This window comes from Balaenoptera musculus, chromosome 17 (assembly GCF_009873245.2).
Source record: "Balaenoptera musculus isolate JJ_BM4_2016_0621 chromosome 17, mBalMus1.pri.v3, whole genome shotgun sequence".
Classification (NCBI taxonomy): domain Eukaryota; kingdom Metazoa; phylum Chordata; class Mammalia; order Artiodactyla; family Balaenopteridae; genus Balaenoptera; species Balaenoptera musculus.
In genome coordinates, this window is record NC_045801.1 from 73,431,217 (window position 1) to 73,442,914 (window position 11,698).

The 11,698-nt window shown below is 43.6% G+C and overlaps 1 protein-coding gene across 2 annotated transcripts in view; it reads left to right on the forward strand.

Moving 5' to 3' along the window:
* The window catches only part of CA8 (carbonic anhydrase 8), a 230,125-nt gene that overhangs the window by 146,039 nt on the left and 72,388 nt on the right, over positions 1-11,698 (forward strand). For both annotated transcript variants that reach the window (XM_036830406.1, XM_036830405.1), the window contains one exon: positions 7,698-7,822. In XM_036830406.1, coding sequence (XP_036686301.1) covers positions 7,698-7,822 — 125 coding nt within the window. The remainder of the gene's footprint in view (positions 1-7,697; positions 7,823-11,698) is intronic.

Genomic DNA, 11,698 nt, shown 5'->3' on the forward strand with positions numbered 1-11,698 from the left:
ATCTTTATACTGTCTCCATAGCCTTGCAGTTTTCACAGTGTCATATAGTTGGAATCATACATTTTATAGCCTTCCACTTGGCTTCTTTCACTTGGTAATAATGCGTTGAAGTTTCCTTGGATGCTGCTTTTTTTAAATAAAAAAATCTGTAGAATAAGCACAATTAAAATTTTTTTGCTTTGTTTATATTAAAAAAGGATACAGAATTACCAAAAAGAATTACAACGATTGTAGTGTCATTTAAATGCTTCCACTTACTAAATTAAAGCTTTTAAAATAATCCTAACGGTATAGTTCCCACATATAATAACCCTACCTGGGGTTTTAAATTTGAGGCATGTCACGAACAGGAACCTTTCACCCGCAGTCCCCTGCTGAAAGTTCCCAAACGAAGGTCACTGATAATCTCATTCTACGATCCAATGGCCACTTTAAAATTCTCAAAATACTTTAATTCTGCTGCATTTGCAGTGGAATTTTTGGAAACTCTTTCTCCTGTTGGTCTCTATGACACGTCATAGATGTTTCTTCTTAATTTTGACTGCCTTTCCTTTGCCAGTTCTTCATGGCCCATTAACCTTAAATGATGGGATTTCTCAAAGTTTCTTCCTCCACCCTTTTCTCTTGTGATACGATCACCTTTCAGCAGCTCACTCACACAGACTGTATGCTGCTTTCTTCAGTGTTTTGATTTCCACTAAGGCAGCCCATGAGTTTAGGAAAGGGGCTGAATCATAGATTCATGCAGTGGGATGGGCCCCTGGAGGCCCCCAATCCAGCCCCCGTATCTCAGACGCTCTGGCAAGTGTCTGGGTGGCTTCAGCTTGAACAGCTCAGGAAAGGAAATTCATTCCTCACTGAGGAAATCCATTTTGCTTTTGAGTAATTCCCCGGATCGAAAAGTTTCTGGGGTTGCCCTCTTTGTTTCTATTTTGGGATTCTGGACCGACATGGAACACATAAAATTGTACTTTCACATGACATTCTTTAAAATATTGACTACCATCATCATACCATGGAGTTGCCATTTTTCCTTTCGGACATAATTAGTTCCTTCCACTGGTCCTCATATGATAGCCCTCCGTTCATTAATACATACTTATTGATCATTTACTACCAGAATTAGAGATTCACTTGTCTCTTCTCAGAGAAGTTCCTATAAATGAGGGCAACCAGGAGAGCAAAATAAGAATTCATTTATGATTATATGTATTATTCGCTGACTTTGGGGGACTTGAATTACCTGGACAGTTGCCTTCATCTCCTTCACTTTGCTTATACAGACCCAGCTTAACTGGTCTCCTCTCCCTACTGTTATGTTAGTGCTACACTTAATGAGCTGATGATATTTATTCTGTAATATGAAATAAAGCTGTAGGTTAAAAGCTAAGGACTGGTAAAAAAATATTGATTGCTGCTTTTAAGACTTCAAATGTTAAAAAAGAACTAAATACTATTTTTGGAATGCTTTCTGAATATATTTGGGATTCCTTAAAAGTTAAACTGAGGTTATAAAATCTTTAAACCTATTGAGAATGAACTTTGGGGGCCTCTGATCCTTCGGGGGACACATCAGGGACCATTGGCGTTGGTGTCCCTGCACGTTGGAGTTGTGGCTTCAGCAGCCTCTGTCTCCTGGCCTCCCCGTCTTCGGCCGGCTGTGACAGCAGCTTTCTCAACAGCTGCGCTTGCTCTTTGCTGGTCCGCTGTCCATGTAGACCTGGGAGTAATATATATATATTTTTAAAAAAAAATAAATTTATTTATTTATTTATTTTTGGCTGCGATGGGTCTTCGTTGCTGCACGTGGACTCTCTCTAGTTGCGGCGAGCGGGGGCTGCTCTTCGTTGCGGTGCGCGGGCTTCTCATTGCGGTGGCTTCTCTTGTTGCGGAGCACGGGCTCTAGAGTGCAGGGTCAGTAGTTGTGGCACGCGGGCTCAGTAGTTGTGACGCACGGGCTTAGTTGCTCCGCAGCATGTGGGATCTTCCCGGACCAGGGCTCGAACCCGTGTCTCCTGCATGGGCAGGCGGATTCTTTTTTTTTTTTTTTCTTTAAAATGAAGCTTTTATACAGAGCTGTACACATATGAACAAGTAACTCTGAAGGCCAGAGAACTCCAAATTCTGGAAACTTGGAGTCTCTACAGATGATACTGGTTTCAACAAGTTACAAAATCTTAGGTAATAGCATCTACAGGCTTGGCCTTACAACTGTGTGGGAGAAACTAACTCAAGAGTAAAAGCTTCACATTCTGAAAATAAATAGTGGCGAAACACAGCATTCCTGGATTGAGGGAAATCAAATTGAGAGAGGGACATGATTGGAAGGAAACCTCTAGAATTCTTTTAATCCCAGGTTCCTCAAATTGGTACAGGTGATAGCAATCCGATAGCGCCACCAGGGCAGTCCCCTTGGGAGTGATATTTTAATCCATATTTTTCTTTTGGCCACACCACGCAGCCTGCAGGATCTTAGTTCCCCGACCAGGGATCGAACCCATGCCCCCTGCAGTGGAAGTGTGGGGCCTTAACCACTGGACCGCCAGGGAAGTCCCAGACCTGGGAGTAATATTTTAAAATGCAAAAATATTAGCCTCCTGCTTAAAAGCTAACGATGATTCCCTCCACGATAAACTCCAGCCCCTCCACGAGCTGCCATCCCGTCCTGATGTTCACACCTTGAGGCCTGCCTTTGGCCGTTGGGTACCTCTGACTTTATTGTCTTGGAGTACCCTCAGGCCATTTCCCATCTCTGAGCCTTTCTGAGCCTCTTCTCTCTGCTCGGAATGTACTTTCTCACTTCTGCTGTTAGCTTACCCTTCAAGACTCTGCTTAGCTGTCATCTCTTCCGGAAAGTCTTCCCTGACTTTCTGACCCCCCTTTGGTTTTGGCTTGGACCCTGCTGGGCGCCCTCCAAGTGCCTTGTGCATTTTCCCCTCCTGCCCCGATGCAATCACGTTTAGTTGCTTAAGCACAGAGAATGCCTTGCCAGTGCTGAGACTATATCCTTCCTTTTATACACTCAGTGGTCAGCACAGGGCTGGGCATGGAGACCATCTCAAAACGTGTGTGTTGAACTCCAATGAAATGAGGGGGAAACAGCTTTTGAACTATCTGGCAAATCTGTTTTCAGCAAAGGATTTTAGAAGCTTAAATGGATTTAGGTAAATGTATATATGTCATGTCTCTATGGGATTCCCATATTTTGCAGAAGCTTCTGAAAGGAACTCTTTTATGTCTATAAGCGTAATGGCTGTGCCTATCAAAGAAAAAGCATTAAAGACAACGGAGGTGGTAGCAGTGGCATCAGTGTATACTGTATCCTTTTCACAAGTTTGTTATTCTCAGCAAATGTAGCATGTCATCAGTGTGTTTCACGTTTCCTTGTAATTTTATTGGACATAATGGCACCACAACTAATAAACCTGCCATATAGTGACAAAATATCACTAAGCAAAATTTGATCTTCATAAATGTAGGAAAAGTGCTCTTCTTTTGGTATGACTAGTTTTCTTATAAAACAAGTAAATGGTCAAAAGGAAGAATAATGCCTTGAGAGGATGTTTCCAAATGGATAAAAGAGACCTGCTATTTATTTGTTGTCTGTAAACACAATCATTCTTGGGGGATGAACAGGTAATGCTTTTACCTGGCACCTCATAAAATTCTGAATTCAGGATTTTGTCATTTTTTATGGCTTTGCAGCGCCTTGTGATTTTAGTGTGGTTTAACTCTGGATTATTCTTCTGCAGCAAAAGTGAAAGGTACCAGAGCCAATTCCTGGCTGAAAGCTGCCCCTTTGTCACCTCTCCCTGGGGACCAGGCTTAGGCAAAATGCTTCCCTTCTTTGTGTTCATTTTCAACCCAATAGAATGTAAGACCCTGAGGATCTGGTTTCATAATTTTCTTGAAATAATGACCATGTAATGACCAAATATCACAGTAAAAGTCTGATCTTCATAAATATATAAATTCTCATTTCATCCCAATAGGATGTAAGATCCATGAAGCCGGTGAATTTTGTCTGTTTTGTCAACATCAATGTATCTTTTCAAAAATTTTTATTTATTTATTTTTGGCCGTGTTGGGTCTTCGTTGCTGCGCCCAGGCTTTCTCTAGTTGCAGCGAGCGGGGACTACTCTTCATTGCAGTGTGTGGGCTTCTCATTGCAGTGGCTTCTCTTGTTGCGTAGCACGAGCTCTAGGCACGTGGGCTTCAGTAGTTGTAGCACGTGGGCTCAGTAGTTGTGGCTCACAGGCTCTAGAGCACAGGCTCAGTAGTTGTGGCACACGGGCTTAATTGCTCGGAGGCATGTGGGATCTTCCCGGACCAGGGCTCAAACCCGTGACTCCTGCATTGGCAGGCAGATTCTTAACCACTGCGCCACCAGGGAAGCCCAACATCAATGTATGTTAAACACTGAATATGGTGCCTGCTACAGTGTAGATGATCAAAAAATATTTGTTGAAATATTTTTCAGTGGAACCCCTGTGGGCCTGGAACTTCTCCCCAGTAAGACATACATCTGTGCAGTTTGAATTTCCAGGGCATTTAAAATATCAGTTCTATTCCCAAGGTTTAAAGAAATATTGGCCATCGGTCAGGTGGGAGGGTATACGTGTGAAGCACAGATCTCTTTTTGGCCCCTGAAATCACTGACAGAATCAGCTTCATCCGTTGCTATAAGGAATTACTGGTGCACTGCTCTGAAACAGTTTCAGAAACTCTGTGTGTACGTGTGTGTGTGTACCTGATGAAAATGTTTTGGGAAAAGATATTTTTAGTCCTCTCTCCAATCTCACATATGCTTCGTTCCACAGTACTCCCCTTTCTTTTCCCTTGGCCGTGTGGAGCTAAGCCTCGTCCAAGACAAAAGCCTCAAGTCGGGTCGTAGACCCACAAGGTGAAGGGTGTTTCCATTTCAGATGGTGCAGGCTGGGATGCAGCAAGCATGAGACTGACCTCAGGGAGACAGCAGTGAGCAGTGACTTGAAGCGAGGTCTTAGTTCCCTGCCCAGGAAATGAACCTACGTAGCCTGAGTGAAAACCAGAAGTCCTAGCCGCTAGTCTACCAGGGGCTAGAGGCTAGAGGCAAAGTTGCCCTGGCTCTTGCCCTGTTTGAAAAATGAAATTTCTCAAGGAGGCAAAAACTGCAAAAGGAGATACAGAGTTTATTATCAGAGACACAGCACAACATGTGGGAGAGCACACTGAGAAACTATTTATTTAAGACAGAAGCAAGGCAGAAATACACACCTGGAGAGAAAGGGTGTGGGTGTCCTCCCTAATGAGGAGAAGCGCAGTAAAGAGGTGGTTGAATCATTTACATAGGGCAGTTCTTCCGGCTCTTTGTTTACCTTTGGCCGATTATCTTTTTCTTTTCCCACACCTGACCTGTCCTAGGGTCCTTCCCTGATACGTGTGCGCACCTTTTTGCCAAGATGGATTCCAGCGTGGAATGGGGTAACGCCCCCTTCCTTTTTGACTCCCGAGGAGCCTTTCTGTGCATTTGCAGTTGGGGAGTTCTCCTTGACCTCAGGAGGGGTCATCTTATCTCTTTACTCCAGCAGAGCTCAGCTCCCGCCATTAACTTGGTCCTTGGAGTGTCTGGGAAAACAAAGCCCCAGTTTATTCCACTTGACAAACTCCAGCTGTCCAGTCCGGGGGCCCATCTACCTGCTACCTCAAGACTCCCAAGAAGCCTTTCCCGTTTATTCTTTTTGGTTGGGAGGTGGGGCACACAGTGGGTGGACTCCAGGCCTCTTTCCCATTTTTCTTAAGACCCAGTTCGGACAGCCATGGTAAGGGAATGAGTTTGGAGGGTATTCAGAAGCTGCGACACTCTGGTTGAGATCAAAACACTTTAGACCTTCTTCAGTCCACAGCATGATGGTTATTGAAGAAGATGCAGTGAGCCTGTATTGTGGTTCTGGATTCAGTAATCCCTTTTAGCCATGTATTTGCATTTTTCTCGGGTTGTTCAGGAAATAGGATGAGGTGTAATACTCAAGGGAGGGGCTGCGGTTTAGAAATCTAGGCTTAAAGACCACTGTTTTCTGGGTCGTGCTCACGGGTACCGAAAGCTCGGTTTCGCCGTCTCACTGTGGGCTGTGGCTCCCAGGCTCGGGCTCCAGGCTCCTGCAGCTGGCTCGCCGGATGGCTGGGGCTGCTGGCGCTTAGCCCGTCTCAGCCACGCCCATGGGGTGATAACACTGACCCCTCAGAGTTGCGTGGAAACTTGAAAAAAGACCGAGCGTGAGGAACGCATTACAGTCTTGTGACACGGTGCCACCCTAAAGGCCATCACTGCACTTCCCTTTCCTCCAGATGTGAGGGTTAAGCCCTTGAAAAATCGAAGTCCCTTTTCGCTGCTGCTGGTTTTCTTCTTTGTTGGAGCTGGAGGGAGGCTTAGCACCAAATCTGTAGGGCGCTTTCAGCGAGGTCTGCGAGACGTTCGCTTGTGCCATGGCCTCATTGCTCCGTCTCTTTTCTGCCTCTGTCTTTGTTTGCCCTTTGCTCTTCCTTCTGATTGACGCCATCTGGCTGCAGGATAGGAACTTTGATGGGAGCAGCTCTAAATTCCTTCGGGGGAAAGTTATTAGATGAAGAACCAACCAAACAAATAAATGTGGCTGCACCAACTCCCCTTCTTCTCCTCTGAGTTTAGGGGAAGGATGGAGAGCAAAGCTGATCTGCAGTGGGGCACTCAGGTTGGCCGCCGTTGCTTCCTGCACAATGACAATCCACGTGTGAACACTAACGTCTTTCAAAGAGACCACATCTGGGGGAGAGGGTGAATTTTGTCAGCTCCTTGGCTGAAAATAACCCATAATTCTTAGCTGATAGCATTTAGAATGAACAGTTTTGTTAACAGGAAAAATGCAAACAACCTTTATTTGTGTCAGAATTGGCCCTTTGTAATAAACTTGATGTCAGGTTTTTCCATATGATATCAGGGAGTGTTAACTAATCAAAGTATTTTGTTGCTTCAAGACAAGATGTATTTTTTTATCATCCTTTAGAGTGCTCTTGTTTGGGACAAAGTTCTGGGTTATCTCCAGAAATGAGACATAGAGACAGGGCCCCATAGAACTAAATTTAATATTTTAAGTATTGATAATATTTTATCACAATTTTGTTTACATTTATGTGACACTGGATGATAGATTGCTTTTTTAAAAATGTGATTTCATTGTTGAAAAATCAAATCGGCTTAATAATAATTCGTTGCATGGATAATTTTGTTGGCTGACATCTGTTGTCTCAGTTGAAAGCCTGCTCATGTAAATGGATTATCTGTAAACAAGGTTCAATTTATTGATAGGTCTATAGCGAATTATTGGTCAGCCTGAGACTCAGACCATATTCTTGTCCCCTGATCAATGCTAAGTTTAAGTGTCGGGGAGTATAAATAGCTACTGTGTTTATTTTCTGTCAACTCCTATGCCTAAAATACACAAGAAGTTAACATATACATATCATTCCCAAGTATTTCAGAGTTTTTGAACTTTTACTGTATTAAGATGACAGTATAAATTCATCTCACAGTTGTGATTCACTCTTCATTTTGGTTATGTGAATTTATTCTATAGAGCTCATGAGACCTTTTTGGCAAAAAAATGTCCCTAGTGTTTATAGTGATGTGCTGATGAATGTGTTTGAGATGTAATTAAATAGAATTTATTTTCTTTTTTCAGTTCTCTCCGGAGGTCCATTGCCTCAAGGGCATGAATTTGAGCTGTATGAAGTCAGATTTCATTGGGGAAGAGAAAACCAGCGTGGTTCTGAGCACACAGTTAATTTCAAAGCTTTTCCCATGGAGGTAAGAAGAACAAATCAGCTTGTAAAACTTGTGCTGTTCATGTAAAGTATTCAGCGATTTACTGAAAATGGTTTAGTTTAAAAGTAGATGTGTAGCTCTTGAATGTAATCAATTTATATTAAAATAAAAAACTGCTCCATGAAATATAAGCTTGGGGCAGCAAATGAGGCTTCCCATCAGCCTTAGTGGGCTTGGAGAATGCACATGGGCTGTTGGTTATAAAGGCAATCTATGCTATTAAGTTTCATCTTAGTATTATTACTGTTGTAAAAATTCTGCTGCCTCTGCAAATTCAGGAGGTCACTTTTGTGGATGCTATGAATAGATGATAAGCTGAAAACAAATAACTTTTGGAGAAACCTCAACAGTAATTAAAAGTCTGGTTTAACTAACGCTTGTTAAAATTGGCAAGTTGGTTTTATTCACCTCAAGCAGTTAGAGAGTGAGAGAGAGAAAGAGTTTTAGAGAGTCATGCTTTTGTCTGAAGAATTCTCTCCCCTACTTATCTTCTTAGCCAACTCCAGCTCTTTCTTCAGTATCTAGTGAGAGTATCACTTCTTCCATGGGACTTTTTCTGAGTTCCTTCCCTAAGCAGAATTAATTTCTTCCTCTTCTGTGCTCCCAGTGCCCTTGATGGATTGCTTCTGTGACATTGATCTCATGCATTGTAACCTTTAGTGTTTAAAGAGTCCTTCTCACTGAGTGTGGGCTCCTGTTATGGACTGAAGTGTTTGTGATCCCTGCCCCCCCAGTCAAATTCATATGTTGAAACTCTACCCCCTGATGTGATGGTATTAGGAGGTGGAGCCTTTGGGAGGCGATTAGGATTAGAAGAAGTCATGAGGGTGGGACCGTCATGAGTGGAATTAGTGCCCTCATAAGAGTCCAGAGAGAGTTTGCTTCTCCCTGCTTTTTGCCGGGTGAGGATGCAGGAAGACCGCCATCTCCAAGCCAGGAAGTGTGCCCTCACCAGACACCAGATCTGTTGGCACCTTGATCTTGGACTTCCCAGCCTCCAGAAGTGGGAGAAATAAATTCTGTTGTTTAAACCTCCAGTCTATGATAATTTGTTATTGCAGCCTGAGCTAAGACAGCTCCTGAAGGAAAAGTCTCCCTTTCACTCTCCTTGTTACTCCCAACATTTAGTCCAGTGCCGGGTACATCAGAGACAACCCACATTGGTGAAATTGACAGGATGTCTCTGTTGTTCATATTTATTTCTATAAGGACTGCAGTTCTCTCCTGGGAAATAACCCATCAGTGTCAAGTAATAGTACATTTCAGGGGCTGCCGAAACGCCAGTCTTCCTTGTCTGTCTTTCCCAACTGCACATACTTAAGTATGGAATTGCTCCTGGCCAGATACCACATCCATACCTGCCTCATTGCCTGGAAGTCACTACTGTTTAACTTATATAAATGACATATGTACCTTAAAGACTGAAGTTAGAGAAAGTATTTCTCAATGTTACTTTAATAATCATTAAAAAATTTCTTTTGAAAGCCCAAAATATCCCTTTCATTAAAAAAACTCAGGTCTTAAAAGTGAAATATTAGGACTTCCCTGGTGGCACAGTGGTTAAGAATCCGCCTGTCAATGCAGGGGACACAGGTTCAAGCCCTGGTCTGGGAAGATCCCACATGCCGTGGAGCAGCTAAGCCCCTGTGCCACAGCTACTGAGCTTGCGCTCTAGAGCCCGTGAGCCACAACTGCTGAGCCTGTGTGCCACAACTACTGAAGCCCACGCACCTAGAGCCCATGCTCTGCAACAAAGAGAAGCCACTGCAATGAGAAGCCCTCGCACCTCAACGAAGAGTAGCCTCTGGTGGACACAACTAGAGAAAAGCCCGTGCACAGCAAGGAAGACCCAACGCAGCCAAAAAAAAAAAAAAGCGAAATATTAAATGTTTTGAGGATGGAGGGAAAAACAGTTGCAGTGTGTTGAATAATATATGTGGTATGCGATGCCGAGGACAGTAAGAGGAGACAGCTTCTTTAAGGCCTTGATGGGCGATGTTGGGTCTTCAAATGTTACCTTTCTAGGGGCTTTTTTCTCAGTTCCCACAGACGTCCTGTCACTTCTAGTGCCTTGAAACAATTCAGCCCTGTCTCTGTGTCACCTCTGGCTGCTGCCCTGTCCTCATCCAGTGTGAAAGGGAAGAGTTCACACCAGAACATATCAAAGAGGAGGGAGGACACAAGACAATCCCAAATAATTAAACCTGCAGGGTAGTGGAGGGCTGAGGAGGGGCAGGAAAACTCTGGGCTGTCAGGGCCTCGGCCCTGCCGTCTTCTTTGGGTTTGAAAAGCTTTTTCATCTCAACCAGCCTTCAAGGATACAGTCTCATAATCAAAAATTTTGGGAGAGATGGGAGTCCTTGGGTAGGCGCCAGCTTCTGGAGGGGATTCAGTGACTTTGCCTGTGACACACAGAATTTACAGCCTTGGGAAGTTTCATGAGATTAGGCTAGTTGGTGATGTGTGCTCTTCGCCCCACAGTCGAATAGAATTTTGGACCCAACGTGCAGACTGGTCCTGCTACTTGGTGAAGTTTTAACTGCCCTCATCCATTAAGGACAGGTAATGGTTTGTGTTGAGTGGAGATTAAATTCTGGTGGTGAGGCTTTGTTTCTGCAGAAGGATTTATACTTATGATGATGGAATTTCTGACTAATTTTTCCAAAATGGTTGATGAATAATACTTGAATTGTTTGTTATCCCAGATTATCTCTGATCCAGTCCTAGAGAAAATACTGCTGTCAGTCATCTGGCGTTCGTTTAGTGCTGGATCCTGTGGAGTGCATCGGTCTTTTGGGTGCACAGAGTTTGAGGGGCATAGCTGTGAGTCAGGTGCTTTCTGTTTTGTTTTGTTTTAATGGAGGCTGTGAAGGGTGAGCTGGGTTTTCAGGCGGAGAGGGCTGAGCTGGTGAAGGAGAGGAGAGAGGGACTCCACGTAGAATAGTCCCGGAGGGAATGAGATGCCTAATGGGGGGGATAAGTAGGTAACTTCCCGCCATCCCCCCTGTTCCGTACTGCCATCAGGGCTGCTTGGAACCCAAGGACATAGCCAACAGGACAGTGGAGAGTGAGGGCGCTGTTTACCCGGGATGTGATTGAAAAAAATAATTTTTTAGGACAGTTTCCGTATCTTATTTACATTTTAAGACTAACTTGAATCTCCAAAAGACACATCAATACGTATTTCCTTTTTGCTGATTTCACTTAAATGGATGGTTTATTCAGCAGCCATCTGTAAACAAATAATTACCTTGTCTGTTACATATAAGGTGGGAATGGCTTTTAACAGAAGCTCATCAAGCTCCCCTCTTGACTTTTTAAAATTATAAATACAGGTATAAAAGCAATGCTGAATGTATTTCTGATGCTACGAGTGGTCAGCACCCACATCACTTCAAAAATTAACACAGTTTGTGACATTAAACAATTTATTTATTCATTTATTTTTAAAAAGATTTATTTATTTAATTTATTTTTCTGGCTGCGTCGGTCTTAGTTGTGGCACACGGGATCTTCATTGAGGCATGTGGAATCTTTTGTTGTGGTGTGTGGGCTCCTCTCTACTTGTGGCGTGTGGGTTTTCTCTCTCTAGTGGCACGTGGAGTCCAGAGCATGTGGACTCTGTAGTTTGTGGCACGCAGGCTCTAGTTGAAACACATGAGCTCAGGAGTTGTGGCGTGTGGGCTTAGTTGCCCCGCGGCATGTGGGATCTTAGTTCCCTGACCAGGGAGCAAACCCGCATCCCCTGCATTGTAAGGTGGATTTTTTACCACTGGACCACCAGGGAAGTCCCTAACAATTTAAACTGCAGCTTTTGTACTCAGCAAAATAGATAAAGCATGTCCTTTCTGCTTTTCC